At 44.5% G+C, this 26093-nt stretch overlaps 1 protein-coding gene across 2 annotated transcripts in view; it reads right to left on the bottom strand.

The window, feature by feature from the left end:
• Positions 1-3330: 3330 nt before the first annotated feature.
• The window catches only part of LOC124010802 (tyrosine-protein phosphatase non-receptor type 4-like), a 42853-nt gene continuing 20090 nt past the window's right edge, over positions 3331-26093 (bottom strand). The window contains exons 3-26 of one of the 2 annotated variants that reach the window (XM_046323477.1): positions 24010-24117; positions 23333-23375; positions 23157-23235; positions 22973-23017; positions 22825-22877; positions 21415-21535; positions 21021-21108; positions 20787-20875; positions 19865-19928; positions 18154-18326; positions 16953-17021; positions 16566-16712; positions 16175-16336; positions 14448-14598; positions 14194-14334; positions 13912-14071; positions 12339-12535; positions 10697-10787; positions 10485-10549; positions 10038-10184; positions 9722-9850; positions 9387-9535; positions 8906-9041; positions 3331-6774 (exon numbers count right to left, since the gene is read on the bottom strand). In XM_046323477.1, coding sequence (XP_046179433.1) covers positions 6244-6774; positions 8906-9041; positions 9387-9535; positions 9722-9850; positions 10038-10184; positions 10485-10549; positions 10697-10787; positions 12339-12535; positions 13912-14071; positions 14194-14334; positions 14448-14598; positions 16175-16336; positions 16566-16712; positions 16953-17021; positions 18154-18326; positions 19865-19928; positions 20787-20875; positions 21021-21108; positions 21415-21535; positions 22825-22877; positions 22973-23017; positions 23157-23235; positions 23333-23375; positions 24010-24117 — 3138 coding nt within the window. In that variant the 3' untranslated portion in view covers positions 3331-6243. The remainder of the gene's footprint in view (positions 6775-8905; positions 9042-9386; positions 9536-9721; positions 9851-10037; positions 10185-10484; positions 10550-10696; positions 10788-12338; positions 12536-13911; positions 14072-14193; positions 14335-14447; positions 14599-16174; positions 16337-16565; positions 16713-16952; positions 17022-18153; positions 18327-19864; positions 19929-20786; positions 20876-21020; positions 21109-21414; positions 21536-22824; positions 22878-22972; positions 23018-23156; positions 23236-23332; positions 23376-24009; positions 24118-26093) is intronic. The other variant, XM_046323478.1, reaches the window with a different exon arrangement.

Genomic DNA, 26093 nt, shown 5'->3' with positions numbered 1-26093 from the left:
CACACAGAACCAAACCAGACCAGAGCCTCCGCAGCACAGTGGCATTAGTCCGGGACATGTTCATTAGGACATACTGTAGCAAAATGTTTTGAAACCTTTTGCAATGGGGGGAAAAAAAGTGTGTTTCTTATTGGACAATATTTTATGTCTCCCTTTGGAGCATTTTCTTCAGTTTCTTGCCTACTGAACACAACCCAGATCTACAGATCCTTCCCACTGAACTGAGCCTTTAACACACGCATATCAAATCCATGTACAATACCTCTCACATTGTGGCAGTCAGAGGGGTGGCCTTATCACTAACCTATGTTAGTTTTGCAAACCATCCTTTGTGCCACTGTTGGGGACTGGTCCAGAGGGGACTGTTTAGATGAAGTGCCTCAACATTGATTGTCTGCGATCATAACCTATATATTCACAATCACTCACGTGCACACTACTTAAATATGGCCTTGGTTTGATACTCACTTGTAGGAATAAGTAGCCTCATCATCAAGAGAAATTGGCTATGCTGTTTTATGTCTTACTATTTGCATTGCAATCAATTTTATATTCCTACTTCCACTACTACACTATTTTTTTAATTTATGGTCCACTGCATGAAAATCAGTCAGATTATTAAGTCACTTTATTCATAATCCAACATATTATCCACATGTACAATCCAACATGTACTATATCCACATGATATATAGAACCAGTCAAAAGTTTGGACACCTACTCATTCAAGGGCTTTTCTTTTTTTTAAATATTTTCTACATTGTAGAATGATAGTGAAGACATCAAAACTATGAAATGACACATTCAATCATGTAGTAACCCAAAAAGTGTTAAATCCAAATAGATTTGAGATTCTTCAAAGTAGCCACCCTTTGCCTTGATGACAGCTTTGCACACTCTTGGCATTCTCTCAACCATCTTCACTTGGAATGCTTTTCCAACTGTCTTGAAGGAGTTTCCACATGCTGAGCACTTGTTGGCTGCTTTTCCTTCACGCTGCGGTCCAACTTATCCCAAACCATCTCAATTGAGTTGAGGTTGGGGGATTATGGAGGTCTGGTTATCTGATGCAGCACTCATCACTCTCCTTCTTGGTGTAATAGTTGTTACACAGCCTGGAGGTGTGTTGGGTCATTGTCCTGTTGAAAAACAAATGATAGTCCCGCTAAGTGCAAACCAGATGGGATGGTGTATCGCTGCAGAATGTTGTGGTAGCCATGCTGGTTAAGTGTGTCTTGAATTTTAAATAAATCAGACCGTGTCACATTACACCATCACCTCCATGCTTCACGGTGGGAACCACATATGTGGAGATCATCCGTTCACCTACTCTGTGTCTCTCAAAGATGCGGAGGTTGGAACCTAAAATCTCAAAGTTGGACTCATCAGACCAAAGGACAGATTTCCACCGGTCTAATGTCCATTGCTCGTGTTTCTTGGTAAGCAAATCTCTTCTTCTTATTGGTGTCCTTTAGTAGTGGTTTCTTTGCAGCAATTTGACCATGAAGGCCTGATTCATGCAGTCTCCTCTGAGATGTCTGTTACTTGAACTCTGAGAAGGACGCATTAAGAAGGAAGGAAATTCCACAAATAAACTTAAACAAGGCACACCTGTTAATTGAAATGCATTCCAGGTGACTACCTCATGCAGCATTTTTTGGTTACTATTATTTCCTAGTTTTGATGTTTTCATTCTACAATGTAGTAAATAGTAAAAATAAAGAAATCCTGAAATGTGTCAACTTTTGACTGGTACTTTTTTTTTGTGAACACATTGACTGCACTTTTTCTCCACAAAAATGTCTGTTTCAGTGTTGCCTTTCTAATTCTACACTTGAAACTGAAGCATTAAACTAAATTACTGTTTGTATGCACACTTATTATGGGTTATATTCAAACTGTCTTTGTGTTGCCAAATAAAGTTGTTCTCTTTTGTAATGAATTTGCAGTGGGCTCAGTGTTTTAAAGTAGCCCCTATACATCCTAAATGTAAATGATCCCAACCCTGCTGTCCAACTTCTGGGACTGTCATCTGAGTGTCTCTTATCAGTTGCCAGTCATTCAAGGTCAAAGGTGCTGTTCAAAATGTGCTTGAAAAGAGTGCGGTAAGGAATTGTGGCCTTGTCAGATGTTGCTGGTGTGTTTTGCCTTTGTGTTTGAGGGTAGCAGAGCACCAAAAGGTTTTATGTTTATGAGTGTCGTAAAACACCATTCCAGTGCTGTTCAACTTGACTTTGAATGGACGACAGAGGCCTTATGTGGCCTTCAGTCTTAACACTGTTGCAAAGGAGCAGAACAGGGTCATATCCATTAGTGCATATTGTAAACCATTTTTGCTGCATAAAACTAAACCAAACTAAAGCCTCTCTTATTGCTCAGTTGGTAGAGCATGGCGCTTGTAACGCCAAGGTAGTGGGTTCGATTCCCGGGACCACCCATACGTAGAATGTATGCACACATGACTGTAAGTCGCTTTGGATAAAAGCGTCTGCTAAATGGCATATATATTATTATATATTATTATTGGACAAGTCCAGGTAATTCCTCCCTGTTTTAGCCTGTTTTCTTCCGTTTGGTGCTTAATGAATACGATCCAGGTCAGCCTTAGATCCAGTAGCACACGGATGGCATATCCCATTGATGGCTGGCTAACCTCTTCCCACGCCCCAAGTACATACTATCTCACTGATACGCTACAACACCTATGGCCTGAGAAACCTCAACTAGTTCTGAAGACCTTTCTAGTTTGGCAAGAGAGCCCACTACTGACTCAAGTCACTCAACACAGAATAAGAGACAAGCCACATCTTCATCAGACCTATAGCCTCTGTAGATGTCAGGATTTTTCCAATATAATGTCCTGCGGTCAGAAGGAATACAATACAACATCTTTGCTGTAGCCTAGTTGAGTTGGTTGTCTCAGGATCATCAGCCATAGCAGTCTGAAACTGAACACTAGGTGGAGGCAGAGACTTGATAGAAAGGCAAGAATAATTTTTGTTTCCTTCTGCTGAACATGGGCAACTAGGCCTGCCTCAACAGTAGAGAGGGGGGTGCTGAGCGTGTGACTGATACAGCCTGACTCCACTCCTTCCAGCTGACTGCCCTAATCTGACCTGGCTATTAGTGTTACTGTGTACATACTATTTTCACATCATAGAAAAGACTATACAGTAGAAATATAATGGGCAGAATTCTGATTCTATGGTGGTTGTTGCTGCAGTGTTGAATCTAGAATGGTGAATGTGGAAAGGAAAACGACGCAGTGTTGGTGCTGGGTACATATTCACAGTTAAGGCATAGAAAGAAAGGACCATGTCAACAAAAAAATACAGCAGAAATGAGACTTTACTTACAGTACATTGGCACTTCACTGACATGATATGGCTCCTATTTACAACAAAAACACTGTCGCAGACCAGGCAGAGCCCATTGAGACACAATTGAGAATCTGATATTTACCTGCATTTACAAGCACAGTAGTATGAAAAATATTTCCCCTCAAAAGTCAAATTGTACATCCCTTACGTTTTCGAGCAACTAAAAGACTGAAATGGATACATTCAATTTCTGTACAGCTTCACCACAAACATTACATTTGTACATCATCCTGATTGATCTTGAAATATATTTCACTAGTTCACAGATGAAGCTTATATTTACATCACAGTTGTGCAGAATGTTGTACTATTACTAAGTGATGATGACGATGATCAGGTAGAACAGCATTGCGCAATAAAAACCAAACATATGATCCAGGTTTCCCTTGAAAAAGAGGTGTTGGACCTTGAATGGGATGACCTGGTAAAATAAACATTCCAGTGCCTCAGTCTATTTCATGGTGAAGTGATAGACACTGTCTAGTCCCAAATGGCTCCCTATCTAGTGCACAACTTTGGGCCAGAGCCCAGTCAAAAGTAGTGCACTACATAGGGAATAGGGTGCCATTTGGGCCGCAGAGGGTGAGCGATCTGATTGGGCCAAAGTTCCCCACTGCACAACAGCTTTTGTAAACACACAGACTTTCAGTAGATACAGATCCTTTTTAAATCACAAAACTAACTCACAAACCATTGTAAACATTGTCAGCAAGGTACTGCGTAAACCCACTGCAGAAGTATCAGCGACATGTTTGACCAAGCCAACCAAGCCAGCTTTCTGATTTCAAAAGCACAATCACATTCATTCAATCAGAAATCATGGGAATAAAATCACTATGTGGGTTTCAATTGTCAAAAAAATAACAGTATTAATGGTGATTAATGAATCTATTTGTCATTGTACAGAGCTTCATGTTGCCGTCCCAACTCTTTCCGCTCCCACTGGACTTAAGGAGAGGACTTTTACACAGCATACATCTATTGCAAAGCTTTCCCATAACAATACTTTCTAAATCCAGAAAGACTTTACAGTGGAAAAGTTTTGAACTTTTCTGTTCTTATAAAAATAACTTTGTCTCACATTATTTTAATTTCATTAAGCCTTAATTTATAACATAGTACATTTACACTAGTTACATTACACACATCTAGATGACACCATATAACTTACATGTCCTATAGTGGTGTCTTTATCCAACAAAAATTGATAAAATTATATACAATTCCAAAATAATTTTGGGGGGGTCTAATCATGCATAGCAGCAAATATGCTACACGTTCAGTTGAAAAGTGCTGTCCATTCCCAAGAAGTAAAAAGGGTCTCTTTGAAAAAATATCAGAAGCAAATCTATAGCTTGAGCCTTTTCGACACATGGTTAATTTGAAAACATTTCTTTTTACTCACAAGGCTAAAAACCTATTGGTCCTGAAAGCTCAGTCTTTTTATGTAATGTATGTATTGTCTGTATGTACTGTACACCAACAGCCTAAAATCCTGATGTACAGTACCATGGTACCAAATCCCACAATACTCTTATTCAGAGAGCTCTGAATACCTCATATTCAATTTCAAAATCTGATGCAATGACACTTGATAAACCATCTAGGTACTGTACCAACCCAATCCAGCATGTCAAGATCATTCTGTTACAAGCAATAACAAAACCAGCATAAAAATACTACCCAGATTTGGGCTAGTCATATAGTATCTTGGAGAGACCGATGTAACATCACATGATGAGCCATCTTGAATCAAAGTTGAATAGCTGCCTCAAAAAAAAAAAACAGCAACAACACCACCACGTAGTGCTGAGCTCAATGACAGGTAATCAGCTAATGAGATGGTAAAGGAGGCGGGATGCCTCTCCTAACCAGTGGAGGACGGCTCATAACAACGACTGGAATAGAGTCAACGGAATGGTATCAAACACGTGGTTTGCCAGTGCCAGTGACTGCACTTCAGCCATTATTATGAGCTGTCCTCCCCTCAGCAGCATCCATTGCGCCTAACCTAACCTACCCTGCCTTTACCTTGGTTTGGAACACCTTCACAAAAGGACTTGGAGCTGTAATAACTTGCACGGGAGATGATTCCAATCTGCAGACTAATAAATATAAAAGCTCAAAAAGGTACCCATCTGATCGAAACAATCAGACAACCTATAGCCTCAAATGAGGGGAATAACGAGATGATGAGTAGTACCATAGAGTAGAAGTCAGAGCGCTTTACCAGGACCTTACATAGAGGGTCAACCCACTTCTGAACAGATCTTCAGTTGACGACGAATAGTTTTTGACTTAAAAAAGAAAATTGACTCTTAAGTCTATGGAGTAATCAAAGACAGAAAGACTAGTCTGTGAAGAAACCACTGATATGACACTTGGTGATGGCACACTGACGAGCTGAAAACAAATGCCAGTCCACTTTCCATTAAGTTGTCCTGTTCATTATGAAGGTTTGTCTGAAAGTAATGACACTACAGCAATATAATCCAACCCAGCTACTGTTCTGTTTCTCACTTCTCTCTTGATCCGGCACACTTGCTTACATCCCAAATTCCAGTTGATCATCGTAACTTCTGCTTTTTTTTTTTCTTCTTTCGTTAATTCTCCAAAGTATCACGTTTTGTCATCATAAAGTGCAACAGTACAACAGTGCTTTGTTTCCCCTCCCAGGCCAGTTTGAGTGGTTGTCGGTAGTTGTCTCCATGGTTGTGACTAGTTTCTCTTGCCAGACTCAAGATGTGGGAAGAAACTATTGTGACTGAGACAATGGGAGACAGACAGACAGGCTGTGGAAGAAGAGGGTGGTGCTTAGGCCCATGCAGCCGTATGTCAGTCAATCAGTCAGTCAGTCAGTCAGTCAGTCAGTCAGTCCCAGGAGGTCTAAAGCCGACTCTGTCTCTGTCTCTACCTCTGGCTTTGTGGGTGTCAGGGGCTCTATGGGTGTCAGGGGCTTTGTGGGTGTCAGGGGCTCTAAGGTCGTCAAGGGCTTTGTGGGTGTCAGGGGCTCTACGGGTGTCAGGGGCTCTACGGGTGTCAGGGGCTCTAAGGTTGTCAAGGGCATTGTAGGCGTCAGAAACTCTATGGGTGTCAGGGGCTTTGTGGGTGTCAGGGGCTCTAAGGTCGTCACGGGCTTTGTGGGTGACAGGGGCTCTACGGGTGTCAAGGGCTTTGTGGGTGTCAGGGGCTCTAAGGTCGTCAAGGGCTTTGTAGACGTCAGAGACTCTACGGGTGTCAGGGGCTTTGTGGGTGTCAGGGGCTCTAAGGTCGTCAAGGGCTTTGTAGGCGTCAGAGACTCTACGGGTGTTAGGAGCTTTGTGGGCGTCAGGGGTTTGACCAGCTCCTCCTCGTACACCTTGAGGATCGCTTCACAGACAAACCTGTACTGGCTCTGGAAGCAAACAGAGCAAAGAGACAGAGGTTAAATAAGAGTGAACAGTACTGATGACACCAACGACATAGAGTAACTAGATTCAGCCTAAACAGCAGAAACTTAGCTTAGGCCAACACATTCCTCTCTTGATAGATGTGCTAGAATTATACACAAAAATCTAAATTTGTTAGTATTTTTTTCCAGACCTCAAATTGTCTTCGGATGTGATTTAGGCATTGACATGAATTTCTGTTGTTTGTCTATGAATAATTGTAATATTGACAGTTAAAAACTGAAGAAAAAAATTCACAGAGAAAACGAAATTCAGACCCCGTAGAATTTTTAATGTACCAGTATATTACCAGGTATATTGACAGATAATCCATAAACTCAGCAAAAAAAGAAACGTCCTCTCACTGTCAACTGCGTTTATTTTCAGCAAACTTTATTTCAGTAAATATTTGTATGAACATAACAAGATCCAACAACTGAGACATAAACTGAACAAGTTCCACAGACATGTGACTAACAGAAATTGAATAATTTGTCCCTGAACAAAGGGGGGTGGTCAAAATCAAAAGTAACAGTCAGTATCTGGTGTGGCCACCAGCTGCATTAAGTATTGCAGTGCATCTCCTCCTCATGGACTGCACTAGATTTGCCAGTTCTTGCTGTGAGATGTTACCCCACTCTTCCACCAAGGCACCTGCAAGCTCCCGGACATTTCTGGGGGGAATGGCCCTAGCCCTCACCCTCCGATCCAACAGGTCCCAGACATGCTCAATGGGCTCTTCGCTGGCCATGGCAGAACATTGACCTTCCTGTCCTGCAGGAAATCACGCACAGAACGAGCAGTATGGCTGGTGGCATTGTCATGCTGGATGGTCATGTCAGGATGAGCCTGCAGGAAGGGTACCACATGAGGGAGGAGGATGTCTTCCCTGTAACGCACAGCGTGGAGATTGCTTGCAATGGCAACAAGCTCAGTCCGATGATGCTGTGACACACCGCACCAGACCATGACGGACCCTCCACCAAATCGATCCCGCTCCAGAGCACAGGTCTCGGTGTAATGCTCATTCCTTCGACGATAAACGCAAAACCGACCATCACCCCTGGTGAGACAAAACAGCAACTTGTCAGTGAAGAGCAGTTTTTGCCAGTCCTGTCTGGTCCAGCGACGGGTTTGTGCCCATAGGCGACATTGTTGCCAGTGATGTCTGGTGAGAACCTGCCTTACAACAGGCCTACAAGCCCTCAGTCCAGCCTCTCTCAGCCTATTGCGGACAGTCTGAGCACTGATGGAGGGATTGTGCGTTCCTGGCGTAACTCAGCCAGTTGTTGTTGCCATCCTGTACCTGTCCCGCAGGTGTGATGTTTGGATGTATCGATCCTGTGCAGGTGTTGTTACACGTGGTCTGCCACTGCGAGGACGATCAGCTGTCCGCCTTGTCTCCCTGTAGCGCTGTCTTAGGCGTCTCACAGTACGGGCATTGCAATTTATTGCCCTGGCCACATCTGCAGTCCTCATGCCTCCTTGCAGCATGCCTAAGGTACGTTCACGCAGATGAGCAGGGACCCTGGGCATCTTTCTTTTGGTGTTTTTCAGAGTCAGTAAAAAGGCCTCTTTAGTGTCCTAAGTTTTCATAACTGTGACCTTAATTGCCTACCGTCTGTAAGCTGTTAGTGTCTTAATGACCGATCCACAGGTGCATGTTCATTAATTGTTTATGGTTCATTGAACAAACATGGTAAACAGTGTTAAAACCCTTTACAATGAAGATCTGTGAAGTTATTTGGATTTTTACGAATTATCTTTGAAAGACAGGGTCCTGAAAAAGGGACGTTTCTTTTTTTGCTGAGTTTATCTTGTACACCAAGGACCCGGGGAATAGTTGCATGGAAGAGAAGAATGTGCCTATTTGAAAGCTATAAAATAAAAAATGTGTAGCTCGCGACATGTCAATTCTTTTAAAAGTAGCTCTCATGCTAGAAAAGTTTGGAGACCCCTGGTCTAAGCCAACCCTGTCTGTTTTGCCCCATAGTTGCGCATGTGTCGGCTTTGTTGCTAAACAACCACCCCGTCTATTGCGGTAAGAGCCTCCGCTGTTCTCTTAGTCTCATTTCTATGCATGACAGATCAGATTACCGGGGTCTGGATCATCATGGCCCTCTGGTCTCTCATTGTCCTCACGATATCCAATGGATACACGGGCTGATTGCACTCAATCAAACACATGGCTGTTTCCATGGTGATGAGCACCCCAGTCCGACCAATCCCAGCGCTGCACAGAGACACAGAGGACGAGGTGAGTGAGATGAGGCTGAAGATGGCAGCAATGACAGAAGAGGATTCAAATCCTCATTCCCTCGACTTACACCGTCATCAATCACTGTTGCTACAACAACATGCAAAGTGTCTTAATGTCTGATTCGAAGAAAAAGGGAACCTGTTTTTCTTTAAGTCAGGTTATGAGGCAGATGTACAAAGGCTTATATTCTTCAAATATGTTGCGTAAAATGCCTTAGACCTACTTCGAAGCTGTTTCAACAGTGATATGGCTTATAGATGTTAGTTGAGGGGATACTTGTTAGTGTATGCAGTGTTTTGCGTAAGAACTAGACCTTACCTGCAGTGTACTATCACCGGCTCCTCCTTGCCCTCCCTCTTTGTGCGGACGAGACTGACAAAGTCCAGGAAGTCAGTGTAGTCGTCTGGAACACCGTGGTCAGGCCAGGCCATGTACTGGATCTGAGTCAGTGGCCTGCTCTCTTCACTCTGAATATAATCAATCAATCAATCAATCAAATGTAAGATTATGTTTTTATACTTTTTCATACAGTTTTCACCAAGTGCAAGAAGTAATCTCGGTTAACCCAGAAATAAAATCTCAAGTCATTTTGGTCAGATGCTCGATGTTTACGTAGTCTGTCCACGAGAGACGATACAAGAAATGGTCCTTGCCTCCAGGTGTGTGAGAGTTATCTCTCTGACAAGAAATGCTGATTTCCCTTCTTCTGTCACACAGGAGACCTGGAAGTCCCCATGGGTAGCGATGGCACCAGAATTGGGCCAATACTGATGACACTTCACCTGGGAATGAAACAAAAAGATCATTGGAGATAAGAGGAAGAATAGTTTGTCTATTGTCTTTGTGGGGATTGGAAACGTCTTTCATTTTCACCTCAAACGTTATCACAAGAAATTCCAAAACGAGACCACAAGCATTGGGAAGGGGCTACAATGGAGAGAGCGAGCCCTTTTTGGGGATGTGACATACCCGTCCTCTCTCCACCTGCGTGGTGAGCATGACCACCATGTTGGAGCCCTGTTCCCAAGTCATCCTCCAGAAGTCAGAGCAGGTGGCGGGCAGCGGGCCCTGGCACGCGATGTAGCGGTTTACAGCACTGGACGCTGCAATCACCATCTATGGGTCAGGAGAATGGCATGGGTTGGCAAATATACACATACGTACAGCTGCATATTGGCAAATTCATATATGTAAGCATAATCCATGTTTCAGTCTATGTACACACACTTTAAGAAGTGAGTATCTATCAAGCAAAGTCAAGTCTGTCTCTTTCCGGGTGGTGTTTTTGTCTGTGTGAGATATTCATTTACCTCGGTCGAAGGAAGGCGTCCGGTCTTGGTAATAAAATCTAAGATTGTGGCGTATATATCAAAGAGTGTTGAGTATCAAGAAAAGAAGAAGGGAGAAGGCCCTCACATTGATGTAATTTGCATTGATATAGTCCCCGTCCTTGCCCCTCAGAATAACCCTGGTGGCGTCATCTGTGAGACGGCAGATACAGGAAGAGAGAGAGGAGGAGAGAAGAAAGCGGTGGCAGTTGAGACAGAGGGCATTTACTTACGTCACTGTATGAGGACGTACAGCATATGTGACAGAAGAGGTCAGTTCTGATGGTTCAGTGTACTCACATGGTGAAATGTCTCGATATCGATTTTTGGAAATGTTCTGAGGTAATTTGGCACATGACATTGTCAATCCAGGCCTTTTCCGGTAGAGTTGCTGAGAAACATCGCAACAAAAAACAATGGTTAACATTTGTCCCAAGTTAACTGAAGTTCAGACTGGGCCTTGACATGAGCTTGGTTTCTACGTTACACTAAACCACATTCTCACTGATAACCCATCAGTGGAACACAAACAGGAAATGTTTAAGACAGTGTGGAACAATAACAGGAAGCAATAGACTTTCAATATTTCCTTTCATCTCTCTATTTTACTCTCTTCCATCGCTCTCTTTCTGGTAAATGACTTAGATGCTATCTGACCAGTCTTAGCCATGTGCAATGTGAAATACTTTCTAGAACCAGTGGAAACTTTGAATAACCAACTGTATTTACTAATATCAAAGTGGACATGGAGCAGTTTAGAGTCACAGGGGCCATGGGGCCACAGAGGTAATGCTGGTTATTTGGCCCATGTGAACAACAAGCATATTACTATAGTTATGATGAGTGGACTAACATCACACCACAGATAGAGCAAGGAACCAGATGTTACACTGGATGTATAAATTTGAAGCATCCAGTTGAAATTTCCACTCCCCACCAAATATGGTGAGGAGAGGAAGCCTGGTGGCCAGCAGTGGGAGAATATGGAGTGAGATTCTGTAGATTTTCTCATCGAAGAAGAATTTGATCTCCATACAGTTTTCTGTTCCCAAAAGAAGAATCTGTTTACGGAAGGGCTAAGTTTGTGAACTTTACCCTTTTGCCAACGTTTCCATAGATTGCATTGTTTAAAAGTGCAAAGGCAAATTTAGTTATTACACATGTGCACTTCACAGAGTAGGCGTTCCCCAGTGGAATTATGCAAATACATGCTAAAATGCACCAATAGGATCTCACTAGCTCGTGCTTGTCTTTGCCCACCTCCTTGTTTGTTCTACCCACTATGCTTAATTTGCTCCCAATGGAGCAGTCTTGGGTTAGTTATAAAAATCTTTGATCAAACTGTGCCTGTATGGACACAGTACTCGCAGGTTGGCATTTAATTATAATATAATTTGGTGGGTGCTTATATTTGTCCTATTTGATGTGTTTTCTTGCATATCCCAACTCCCTTTGAGGCACCCCTCGGAGAGTGAGGTCACGACCAGGGTCTGCCATTGTCAACGGCGACCCCAGAGCAATTAGGGTTAAGTGCCTTGTTCATTGGCACATCAGATTTTTCACTTTGTCTCTCTAACCACTAGGCTACCTGCAACCCTCATTAATTAAATCTCTTATTGGGATGACTCATGTATTGGAGGCAGGTCTGTGGGGAAGTCACCGACAAAGTCATAAAACCGGATTTTAAACCTAACGTTACCTACAAAAAATATATACAATAATGCCACACTACTAACCTTATGCCTAACCTTTTTTAAACTTTTTTTTAAATATTTGTTTATTTTTTACAATATAGCCAATTCTGACTGCAACTGGCCCATCTGGCCAATCGCTGAGCTCTGCCTCCAGGACAAGATTCATTCCAATAAACGCCAACCATCCAGGTACTCAAGCCCTCCTTAAGCTAAACATAAACTATATTTTCTAGCATATGTGGACTAACATCAAACTGTTGCTGTACGGCCCCAGTGCCCAAGCCTTCTTTCAGCTGTAGTATGGAGTCTCTCCAGCAGGATGGGTGGTGGTCTGGCTGGGGCTGGTCCTGAGGCTGGTCTTGGGGAGCCCTCTCTGGGGAGTACTGGTAGTTAGACTCCGTATCTCCATCCTCCAGCTTCTCCTCCTCCACCAGGTCATACATGGCTGGAGGAACGACAGGAAGGATGACAGCGTGATTGAACATTGCACATCCATTGCAGGTGACAGGCGCTCAGACAAACTAAGCAACGACGACAGTAGAACACAGAAAAGGGAACGGCGAAAAGGCAGCAGCCAAATGAAAAATGTCCCTCCTAAGTCATTACACTGTCCGACTGATGCTCTGCCTTAAAGCTGAGATGAGGCGAGACAGCGCCTCTGGCTGCCCCCAGGCGCATTTGTTGTCGTTTCGGTTTTGAAAAGGAGATGAGCGTCCAGAAACGTAATAAAAATAAATTGTAGAACACACTGCTGCTCTATCACGCGTGTCTGAGGGAATCAAACAGTGCTTGTTGTTTCAAGTAATGCCTTTGTTGTTTTAATATCCAACACGGACGTGGCCGTTTCACTGCAAAGGATTCCAGCTTTAATCAAACCAATGCCTATAGTATAGTGGATCTGTATTGATCTAATACAGGACAGGCAAGCTATGGTCCCTCACTCCCTCTTGTTTCAGGGATAGGCAAGCTATGGTCCCTCACTCCCTCTTGTTTCAGGGACAGGCAAGCTATTGTCCCTCACTCCCTCTTGTTTCAGGGACATGCAAGCTATGGTCCCTCACTCCCCCTTGTTTCAGGGACAGGCAAGCTATGGTCCCTCACTCCCTCTTGTTTCAGGGACAGGCAAGCTATGGTCCCTCACTCCTTCTTGTTTCAGGGACAGGCAAGCTATGGTCCCTCACTCCCTCTTGTTTCAGGGACAGGCAAGCTATGGTCCCTCACTCCCTCTTGTTTCAGGGACAGGCAAGCTATGGTCCCTCACTCCCTCTTGTTTCATGGACAGGCAAGCTATGGTCCCTCACTCCCTCTTGTTTCAGGGACAGGCAAGCTATGGTCCCTCACTCCCTCTTGTTTCAGGGACAGGCAAGCTATGGTCCCTCACTCCCTCTTGTTTCAGGGACAGGCAAGCTATGGTCCCTCACTCCCTCTTGTTTCAGGGACAGGCAAGCTATGGTCCCTCACTCCCTCTTGTTTCAGGGACAGGCAAGCTATGGTCCCTCACTCCCTCTTGTTTCAGGGACAGGCAAGCTATGGTCCCTCACTCCCTCTTGTGTCAGGGACAGGCAAGCTATGGTTTTACAAACCCTGCTGTAAAACAATCGAATAATAATATCTGCCATTTAGCAAAATATTTTATCCAAAGTGACTTACAGTCATGCGTGCATCATTTCTTTTTTTAATGTATGGGTGGTCCTGGGAATTAAACCCACTATCCTGGCGTTGCCATGCTCTACCAACTGAGCTACAGAGGACCGCAAAGGATCATAAATGACCGTAAAGGACCACAAGGCCGGTTATAGGGCTGTTCTGTTCTCTCCTCACCGTTGGGTCTGACCAGCAGGTTCAGCTCTCCTGAGTCGCTCTCCTCACAGCTGGCCTTGATGAACATGACCACCTGGTCGTGGGTGTGCTCTGAGATGTCCTGACCGTTGATCAGCACCACCTGGTCTCCCTCGTTCAGCCGGGGAACACACAGGTCAGCCTGGGGAGGGCATTAAAACAGAATAGAACAGTGTGTTTTTCATTATTCAGTACCTGTGAAGGTCATTTGAGAAGTTCAGGGGTTTGGCAGTGACGGTGGCCCAGGTAGTAGAGGACTGGTACCACTGTTCCCGAGGCCACTCGGGACACGATCACAGGCATCTTCTGGTCCAGCCCACCCTTCACATTGAATCCAAATCGTCCTTGTTCGTCGGGGCACATTTGAATGAACACCAGATTGTCATGAGGAAGCACTCCATTGGGCTGTGAGAGTGAGAGGAAACACAGAGCACAAAACACATTTTTAGTCAAACGAAATGACAGCGTGCGCACGCGCGCTCGCGTGCGTCTGTGCGCGCATATGGTCTCTCTCCTACCATTGTCTTTTCTTCTGACAGAGGCGTGTCATACAGCTCATTGATGTGGTTGTCCAACTCCTGCTGAGAGTGGGACTGGCTGGACAGAGGCCTCCTGGTCTGCTTAGGGGGCAGAGCGGGCGGCTGGCCGTCGACGGCCGAGTCTGGTGACCTGGACACAGACAAATCCAAATGAGTCCTTGCGGCAAAATTCGAATACAGAATATATATTCAAACCTCATCCCAGTGCTGGCGTGTTATTGCGTGTGCTTTCCCCCCCCTTTTGAGGGTTATATATGAACCTGGAAACACACACGCTTAGTCGAGAGCTCTCTGACTCAACATTAACGACACAGTGGAAACTGCAACGTTCCAGAGCTTAACCTCTCAATGGAATATGGTCCTTTCACCTGACCCCATTTCTCAGAAGGCAATGATCATCTTCTGTGTCCACTGAATCATTACAGGGCTCAGTCAGAGCAGAGGGCTTTCTCAGTTCATAGGAACTCTTCCCCCTATTTCCTAACATTGCTCAGTGCTATAGCCTCAACCTGTGGACGAGAACAGCTTACTAGCCCCTTGGAGAGGCGCTGTGTGTCCTAACAGGATATTACCCTCAGCTTGAGAGCATCCATGTTGTCTAGCCTGCTGTCTGCCTCGGAGAAGCCCTGAGCTGACCCTGGTGGAGGTTAACTGGTTGGGACAGCACTCACCAAAACAAACAGCGTCTAGCGCTATGGACTCCTCAAAGGGAGGACCACAGAGATACACAGAGGACCACAGAGAGCGATAAGGTCAAAAACGACAGGCACAGGTACACTGAGGAAGTGCCTATCCAAAGAAAGAGGGAAACAGCGAGCGAGAGAGAGAGGAGAGAGAGAGAGAAAAAAAACGATCCAAGTCGAAACAAACACGCCAAACCACTTTAAAGAATTCTGCTCTTTCAGAGAATGTGTCATGATCCTTCACAAGAGTGAAAGAGAAACTGGGTAATGGCATATTTCCTTGATGTTATGAGAAGATTTGCAATGGTTCAGCCCACTCTGTCTGTGTTATTAACATAACAAGCATTCACCATTGTGATGTGCCTGCAGCCCCAACCTACTGCTTTGGCTTCGGCCTGCCTGCCAAGCACCGACCTCATTATGGACGCTTAAATGACAGCCATGAAAGAGGCCTATTTTGTAGTCGTCAGGCAGCCGGAGCTTGTTACAGCCCCAGGGTATTTGCATAATAAAAACAAATGGTTTGTAAAGACATAGAAATTAGAAGGCGGTGTGTGTGTGTGTGTGTGTGTGTGTGTGTGTGTGTGTGTGTGTGTGTGTGTGTGTGTGTGTGTGTGTGTGTGTGTGTGTGTGTGTGTGTGTGTGTGTGTGTGTGTGTGTGTGTGTGTGTGTGTGTGTGTGTGTGTGTGTGTATTCACGGTATGAGGACATTCAACCCGATCAAGTCTCGATGAAAGAGATGCTCATGGCCTGGTCTTTTTTTGTTTGAAAATTCAAAAGGCACATCTGAGCTGATCTTTGTTGCAGGTGCATGGTAACAGTTGAATAAGATGAGGAAAAAGAAGAAACATGGGCACCGCTCTTGATAGTATCACTGCTCTTTAATAAGCTTTAGGTATCGGCCTCAACGCTCTGACGGAGGCCCCGAGGCCGATACCTAAAGCTTCGTCTTTTCTCTGATGTTTTGGTTTGAATTGACCTCAGGGCTGTGTGTGCGTGGGCGTGTGTGGCAGACAGACTTACGGGGTAGAATCCAGGCTGATGGAGTTGGCCTGGGTTGAGGAGGCCGACTTGTGATTGGTGAAGGTCGGGCAGGGCGAGGCATGGTCGTAGTAGATCACATGATCCAGCAGGTGTCCCACGGAGGACGGCCGCAGGCGCTCTTGTGCAAACTTGGAGTTCCTGCTAAAGACAAGAGGACAGAGGAGGAGGGAGGGTCATGTAAGGTACCTGAGTGTACTGTCATCCAAGGTTATTTAGAGTTACTTGACATCGCTCCTCAGCAGTAGGTTACATCTTTTGCCCAATTTCCTTAACCTCCGTCTCCCCGAAGTGTGCACTTGTTCAGTCCCGCTCATGGATTTGACACTAAGGAATGTACTGTTTGCTTACACTACAGGTTAGGGCTACTCACTGGTTGGGGGTGCCTGGTGGGGAGCGTGTGGGCAGGCTCTGGGTCTCCAGGCGGTCGTCAGACAGAGAGGCTCTGGAGTTCCGGCTGACTGACTCCCAGTCCATCCCTCCACCCATCGGCCTCCTCACCAAGGGCTTACTGGGAGACCTGATGGGTTGATGATATGGAGGTCATTGTTATTGATAGTTTGGATTGCAGCAGGTAACATGTTCATCAGATTTCAATTTAGCAGGATGAGAATGGTTTACCACTCATTAGACTTTTGCTCCTTATTCAGTGTAAGATTCCTCCATCCCCGTCTCTTCATGTTCTCACATTTCTAACGTCATTCTCTTAGTATCAGTAAGCAATAGTGTCACTTCATTTGGGCTTCAGAATGTGTCTTACCTGGCGAACACCCTGTCCTTGATGCCCTTCTCCTTGCCGTACTGGACAGACTGCACCTCTGTCCTACCACTGCATATAACACAGAAACATTATCTTTTTTATCATCTAACGGAAAACATTCACCAACAACCTCTGCTCTCACACTTTCATTTCCTGGAGTAAGAGGGGACCCAAACCAGTGTTGCACTAGCACACGGTTCAGACATTAAAAAAATGTGTGTAGTGAGCCAGCAGGATGTATTAAGAGGGACACGCCCCAGTGTGTGAAACCACAGCTCTTTTCACTCTGTCACACTATTAGTCAGTCACTCACACGGCGTGACATGGCATTGGCAAAGCTGAGTGGACTGGAGCTTTGGGTCTCTACTGGCAGTTGTAGGAGGCACAGTAAACATATTCCTGTGTTATGCAAACCAGCCCACACGATTTCTGTGATACGCGGCACAATGGGTCAAATGGCACCGTCGTGATTGGTACAAAAATGCAAATATGCTTCAGCAAAATGATGATGGTGTTATCCTGAGGGCAACACAAAATAGGAAGAACTGGATCTGAACTGAGTGAATCAGGGGAAATTGAAAGGATTAGGTCATGTGTAGCCTACACTCTTAGATAAAAAGGTGCTACCTAGAACCAAAAAGGGTTCTTCGGCTTTCCCCATAGGAGAACTCTTTGAAGAACCTCTTTTGGTTCTAGGTAGAACCTTTTGGGGTTTCATGTAGAACTCTTTCCACAGAGGGTTCTACATGGAACCAAAACGGGTTCTTCAATGGGGACAACTGCAGAACCCTTTTTCTAAGAGTGTACTGTTTTCTCTGGTGAGGTTTAGACACCTTCAGGCATCAGCTATACAGTTACACACACTATCGCTCACAAGACTCCTGTAAATATTGACAAACAAACACAATCTTAGCGGGAAAAGTTGGTTTTTAACGCCATCATTACAGCCAGTTCTGCCTGCTGGGATCACAACTACATAACTAACTCTCTTTCAAAACACATTTTAACATGCAACCTCAGCACCAAGAACCAAATCGGCTAAAGGCTAACGTCACCAGAGACTATGCACTTCAAAATGGCACCATATTCCCTACATAGTACACTCCGTTTGACCACGGCCTGGTCTAAAGTAGTAGTGCACTTTATAAAAGGAATAGGGTGCCATTTGGGAAACAGAGACACATTCCCAAGGCCCACTCACCAGTAGCGGTACTTGGAGCCCAGTTGGAAGACATGTGCAAAGAAGTTCTTCTGTGGTGGTAAGGGTCGGTCTAGTCTGAAGAAGGTGTGGTGCTCTACACAGGCCTTCCATAGGTTCTTACAGGCTCGGTAGTTCACCATGTTAAAGGCTAACAGCGCCTCACGGCTCTCATTCTGGAGAGGGAGGGAGAGGGAGAGAAAGAGAGGGTGAGGGCGAGAGAGAGAGAGAGAGAGAGAGGATGAGAGAGCGAGAGGTCAGTGGTGGGCTCAGCACACTTAGGCGTACAGTACAGCATGAAGCATGGTACAGTAGGTGTGTGTGATTACCACACATGATCTACTGATGTCACACAGATCTCGCCAAAAGAACACGGATACAGAGGAAGAAATCACCCTTCGACTTGCATAGCTGGCCATGAGATGGCTTCTTCTAGGCCAGACGCTATGGTGTGCGCTATAGTACTTCTCTACTCGGATACATGAATTATAGCACATGACATCATTTCATCTAGATATCAAGTACAGTACAACTGCTTTCAAAGGTCTCCTTGGCTTGCAATATTCAACCAGGTGTTTTTGTGTGTCTTCCACTACTAGACACCCAGGTTGGGATCAAATCCTTTTAGATTTAGTTTCATATGACCAGCCTAGCACACACACACACACACACACACACACACACACACACACACACACACACACACACACACACACACACACACACACACACACACACACACACACACACACACACACACACACACACACACACACACACACACACACACACACACACACACACACACACACACACACACACAACGTGCATTATGTATTCTCCGACATGAATAATGATGAGAGAGAATTTGAGCTCGCACAACACTGCCAAGAAAAAAGGTAGTAGCTGCTCATAGCGTGGAACTGAGAGAAATGGCTTTTATTTACCTTGGTTTCACAGTAACTTAATGCATTTTACTGCTAACATGACCCCCATTTTCATCTAGATATCAAGTACAGTACAACTGCTTTCAAAGGTCTCCTTGGCTTGCAATATTCAACCAGGTGTTTTTGTGTGTCTTCCACTACTAGACACCCAGGTTGGGATCAAATCCTTTTAGATTTAGTTTCATATGACCAGCCTAGCACACACACACACACACACACACACACACACACACACACACACACACACACACACACACACACACACACACACACACACACACACACACACACACACACACACACACACACACACACACACACACACACACACACACACACACACACACACACACACACACACACGTGCATTATGTATTCTCCGACATGAATAATGATGAGAGAGAATTTGAGCTCGCACAACACTGCCAAGAAAAAAGGTAGTAGCTGCTCATAGCGTGGAACTGAGAGAAATGGCTTTTATTTACATTTACATTTAAGTCATTTAGCAGACGCTCTTATCCAGAGCGACTTACAAATTTACCTTGGTTTCACAGTAACTTAATGCATTTTACTGCTAACATGACCCCCATTTTCTCCTAAACACAGTACAATAGAGGCAGGATACTTGTCCACATGATTAAACATGCATTTCATGTAGCAAAAATGACATTAACTCATTTTCAACCAAATGAGCAGTTACTGCCTTTTTTTCTTGGTAGGGCAGAATAGTAGGGATGCAATCACAGTTGAAACTAGGACATACTTACCAATTCTCTTCGGAGTTGAATGAAAAACTGTCTACATTTAAATGAGATCTTTACAATCTGTAGCCTGAAAGAAAGAAAAAGAAGCTTTTACCACCCATAGGAAGGAATCTCTCCTTTATTTCCTCCATAACAGAGACCGTATCCAGTATTCTGAAGCCACTGGATAAGCTTATAGAATACATACTCCCCTTTGCCACCCATGTGATCATCCATAAGAATCCCCTCCGTTCCTCAATCAGAAACCAATCATTTTCAGGTGTTCTAAAGTTCCATTGTGCCTGCTGGCCTATTTCCCCGGTTCCTTAAAGCATGACTCAGAGAGAGAATCTAAATATAGACCGCACTGTCGCAACCTGACACAATTACACTATTACTCATTTCTGCAGAAGTCTCTTTTCATGAAGATAAACTCTCCCCGTAATATACCATCAAAGGGAGTAGGGCAAGATCAAACAGTGGGGAGAGGGCTCATGTTGTCACTTTACAGTAGAGCTCGAGTAAGTTATGGCTGAACATGGGCCATGAAAAGAAGAAGAGCATCATAAACGCTATTCATCCAATGTTTGCTACTACTGTTTGTAAGGCCAATATACCACGGCTAAGGGCTGTTCCTAGACACGATGCAACGCGGAGTGCCTGAAAACAGCCCTTAGCCGTGGTATATTGACCTTATACCACAAACCCCTGAGGTGCCTTATTGCTATTATAAACTGGATACCAATGTAATTCGAGCAGTAAAAATACATGTTTTGTCATACCCATGGTATACGGTCTGATATACCGCAGCTGTCAGCCAATCAGTATTCAGGGCTCGAACCACCCAATTTATAATACTCTTTAGGTTCTGTGTGTCCCATCCAATGGCTCCCCTATATGGAGAATGTGGCTGAATGTGGAAACATACTCAATTGATCTGACTCACCATGGAAAGCAGTTGATTCGTACCCTGTTCTTATAGGTGACAATCCCAGTTGACATCACTCCGATTAAAATCTCTGTGTTGCTTTGATCCTGTCACGGAGGAGCGGAAAGAGGGACAAGGAGGATTGTAAAGGTGCCCAGCTTTCTGACTCCCTATGGATGGGTTCTACTTAACAGAGGTTGATTGGGGAACATAGTATGCCTGCACCACTCCATTTCACACCTGAACACTTACCATTGCATAGTGCAATTCGACTCCATAGAACTCTAGCGTCCGTGCTGTGTTTAGATAATTGAACTCTGACTGGGCAGGAGGCAGTCCCCTGAAAGGAAAAAGAGTGAGAGTGCGAGATACAGAGAGAGAGCGAGAGACACTTTAGTTGGCTCCACACAGGCCATTCAGAGAGCAGAGAGTAGGCCACCCTACCATCTACGTGAGAGGATACACAATGACAGCCCTTGTTCTGACCTGGGCACAAAGTCTGAGCCGCCTCAGCCTCAGCTGCAGTGAATGAGCAGAGTCCATCCCTGTTTAATCTACAAGTTATTTGATATTTCCTGTGCATTTCCCATTTTACACCAATGTATCCACAAACTCACACAATATCAGTTGAGAGATTGCTTCTTACTTGTGTTGCTGATGCTGTTTGGCAATCTCTTTCTCAAAGTCTTGTGGTGCGTTGGGGATGAAAGAGTATTCGGAGAGGTAGCCGGGCAAGTTCTCGTTCTGACTGTAGTCCCCTAGCTCAGCTGCAACACAACACAAAGCACACAGTGTGTGAGTGTGTAAGTGCAAGTGTGCGTGTGTGTGTGTGTCATAGAGCACAATGAGGCCTTTAATCCTCTCCTTCTCTCCCTCCTGCACAGCTCCCATTCATTCACTAATTTTCTGGTCAACCTTCTCCTTTGTGTGCGAACGGAAAGAAGCAGGACTTTTGCAGCTTGAGAGGAGCCGAACACTTGCCTTTTTTTTGTGTCAATGTTTAGAAAAGAGAGACAGAGAGACGAGTCCTCCTGCTGAGTGTCTCAGTGTTTCCATACTGTATAAACAGTCTGCCCTCTCCTCAAATCACACCCTATTCCCTATATAGTGCACTACTCTTGACCAGGGCTCATAGGGTTTTGGTCAGAAATAGTGCACTATATACGGAACAGGGTGCCATTTGGGACACATCCCGTCTTCCATAATGAAAAGGGAGCAGACATGAGGAAGTTGGGGGTTAAGTGCCTCTATTTCCAAAGCACTTTGAGAAAAGTACGTAGCACAATAATGTGAATCAATTAATAAAGAGCCTCGCTCTTTCATTTAAATAGAAACTATATCAGTATGTGAACACAGAGGGAAAATGAACAGTAATAGCCCAGTATACACTAACTATCCTGGTCAGAATTGTGACTGACAGACAGACTGGCACTTGTGAAATATCCTCCATTCTATTGTTGTTATTACAGTAATTGTGGTGAGACCACCATGGCCACTTTCCATTTCCTCTTGTGACCTCTATACCTCCCACACAGCGTGATACGTTTACTACAACCCCACGAGGGAGTCAGCCAGCCAGTCAGCCAGCGATCCCAGCCATCCAGTCAGCCAATTATCACAGGCATCCAGTCAGCCAGCTAGACAGCCAGCCAGCCTATTAAGCTAACAACCAATGAGCAGTGTTCTTCTGCCCTGCTGCCAGCCTAGTTGTGGTGATTGTGCTGTTACTCCTCCCCCCTCAGCGGCGTATTGGGGTCAATGTGTAAACAGCCAGGCTACATGAAAGCAGCATCATTACAAGCCAAGTACAGTATGAAGTAGTATTACAGTTGTGTTTCGGTCTGGGGTTTCCAAGCCACTGTAATAGTCTGATCCCCCATACTCTCAATGCTTGAAATCACATGGTGGCTATTAGGAGGGTGATAGGGAAAATACACTATTGAACATATTCTATCATTAGTACAGTTAGTTACAGGTTTCAGGCAGAGTTTATGCGACCATAAGTCAGTAGTATAGTTCTAGTTGAATAGCAGAGAGGAATAATTGAAGGACTTACACTGAACGGCGTATGAAGCAAGAAGAGCGGCTGTGATGTACGGACACGGCAGCCTGCGAGCCGAGGAATCAGTTATAAACTCAAATTCACGACATGAGGATTGTTCAAAATGTTTGAATAAACCAACCAGATACAAATCCACACTCACCTTCCACTAAGTATGTCCTGTTTAATCTGCAACACGTACTGGTACCTAAAGGGGACCCAAAACAAGCAAAATCAATACAGAGCTTTTAAGTCCCCTTCTAATCAAACTGTATGGAGAGTAGCATAGACGGAGGCCTATTGTGTACTGCCTGTTTCTGTCACAATGCCACCCATTAAGCACTTACCTTGTATACTCCTCCTGAAGTTTATTGGGGTCGGTTACAAAGAATTTAACCCTAAAATTTAAACTGTGTGGAGACCCCCCTGAAGGAAAACAAACAGCCAGATTAATGGAACTAAAAACGAGCGATAAATAGAATATTGCAAATACTAGAGAATACTCCAAATGTATCAAACATACTTTTTAACTGCTTTCTTATGGGTTTGGTTGGATCCAGCCACCTCTGTAAAATATGGATGAAGACAACCTCACACACAAGGGGGGAAATAGGCCATGAAGAAAATTAAGATACATTTTTACTCAAAACATTAGAGCAAGAAATCCAGAAATTAGAAATCCAACTGTTCTGCGAGACAGCATCATCAAAAATATACATATGGATAAAAGTCTGAATTTCTGCTGTCACAAATGAATATTTACATTGGTAGTTGTGAACTTTCAGAAACACAATCCGCAGTCTCTACACACTATTCTAGCCACTGTTTCAACTCCATTGTTTGCAGACCATGACCCATAATCGTCTTAGTATCTCAATCTGTTTGCTGCAGAAACGCCACCGTTTGCTGACGGGGCTGGAGAGAGCCCATTCATGAGATGCTGCTATGCTGCCAATCAGAGTGTTTGAGGGGATCAGCCAGAGCAGGGCTCTGAGTAGATCCGCTAATCCTGATCACATAATAATTAGTCATTTCGAAAGCCAGTTGATTTGCAGATCAGTGATTCTGCGCCGCCCGACCGCAAATGTAGTCCAACGTGCACAATCTCATGGCCTCACCTGATCTCTTGCGACAGCCTGTCGAAAATAAACGAGTCAAATCGAGCAGGATTTGGTTCCGGGTTCCGATAAGAGGCCTCACCTGACTGTCTGAGGAGTCGTTGGCCAGCTGTAGGCCGAAGTAGTCGCTCTCCGTCAGCTCCAGGTGCTTGAACACTACATCCAGCAGGACCTGTCCTTGATCGTGCTTCTGCAGGGAGAGAAACCAGACAAGGCCGTCAAAATTCTGTAGTACAGATATCTCATAACACAGATGACTGAAGCAATATAGGACTGGGAAGTGTGTTGGCCATAAAGCGATTGACACCTCCAATACAGTGTAGCCTAAAAAAAGACTTAATTGATAGAGGGTTATTGCAAAACTATTACACAAGTATGTGTAATGCCTACCCTACTGGGTTTCTAACTGGAGGTTGGGCAAGTGTGTGTAATGCTTACCCTACTGGGTTTCTAACTGGAGGTTGGGCAAGTGTGTGTAATGCTTACCCTACTGGGTTTCTAACTGGAGGTTGGGCAAGTGTGTGTAATGCCTACCCTACTGGGTTTCTAACTGGAGGTTGGGCAAGTGTGTGTAATGCTTACCCTACTGGGTTTCTAACTGGAGGTTGGGCAAGTATGTGTAATGCTTACCCTACTGGGTTTCTAACTGGAGGTTGGGCAAGTATGTGTAATGCTTACACTACTGGGTTTCTAACTGGAGGTTGGGCAAGTATGTGTAATGCTTACCCTACTGGGTTTCTAACTGGAGGTTGGGCATTGTAAGGGTTTCACAACAAGGCCTCACAGCCTGCCTTCTAGAAGTGTCAGGGCAATCTGCAGCCACAGGCTTCCGGAACACAGAACTAGACCATGTATTATTTACAGAGAGCTGGGAGAAGGAAGGAACACAAATTATACTACACACAGTGACTTCTCTTTGCCTGATTTGATTGGCCCATGTCATATAGGCTACCCACTAGGCTAATATTTTTGTAATTTCTTATTTCACCTTTATTTATTTATTTATTTATTTATTTCGTGGGGTGGCAGGTTGCCTAGTGTTTAGAGCATTGGACTTGTAACCGAAAGGTTTCAAGATTGAATCCCCGAGCTGACAAGGTGAAAAGTCGTTCTGCCCCTGAACAAGGCAGTTGAACCACTGTTTCTAAACCGTCATTGAAAATAAGAATTTGTCCTTAACTGACTTGCCTAGTTAAATAAAGGTAAAAAATAAAATACCAGGTAGGCCAGTTGAGAACAAGTTCTCATTTACAACTACGACCTGGCCGAAGATAAAGCAAAGCAGTGCGACAAAAACAACAACACAAAGTTACACATAAACAAACGTACAGTCAATAACACAACAGAAAAATCTATGTACAGTGTGTGCAAATGTAGAAGAGTAGGGAGGCAATAAAGGCAATAAATAGGCCATGGTGAAATAATTACAATTAGCATTAACACTGGAGTGATAGATGTGCAGATGATGCTGTGCAAGAAGAGATACAGGGGTGCAAAAGAGCAAGAGGATAAGTAACAATATGGGGATGAGGTAGTTGGGTGTGATCAGTAAAGCTATAAGACTCCAGCTTCAGTGATTTTTGCAATACGTTCCAGTCATTGGCAGCAGAGAACTGGAAGCAAAGGCGGCCAAAGTAAGTGTTGGCTTTGGGGGTGACCAGTGAAATATACCTGCTGGAGCGCGTGCTAAAGTGGGTGTTGCTATGGTGACCAGTGAGCTGAGATAACCTGGAGCCAGTGGGTTTGGCGACGAATATGTAGTGAGGGCCAGCCAACAAGAGCATACAGGTCGCAGTGGTGGGTAGTATATGGGGCTTTGGTGACAAAACGGATGGCACTGTGATTGACTACATCCAGTTTGCTGAGTAGAGTTTTACGAGGGTATGTTTGGCCGCATGAGTGAAGGAGGCTTTGTTGCGAAATAGGAAGCTGATTCTAGATTTAATTTTGGATTGGAGATGCTTAATGTGAGTCTGGAAGGAGAGTTTACAGTCTAACCAGACACCTAGGTATTTGTAGATGTCCACATATTCAAGTTAGAACCGTCCAGAGTAGTGATGCTAGTCGGGCGGGAGGGTGCAGGCAGCAATCGGTGGAAGAGCATGCACTTAGTTTTACTTGCATTTAAAAGCAGTTGGAGGCCTCGGAAGGAGTGTTGTATGGCAT

This window comes from Oncorhynchus gorbuscha, linkage group LG23 (assembly GCF_021184085.1).
Source record: "Oncorhynchus gorbuscha isolate QuinsamMale2020 ecotype Even-year linkage group LG23, OgorEven_v1.0, whole genome shotgun sequence".
In the NCBI taxonomy this organism is placed as follows: domain Eukaryota; kingdom Metazoa; phylum Chordata; class Actinopteri; order Salmoniformes; family Salmonidae; genus Oncorhynchus; species Oncorhynchus gorbuscha.
The sequence above is the reverse complement of the archived record's forward strand: the minus strand, read 5'-3'. Positions and strand labels throughout refer to the sequence as shown.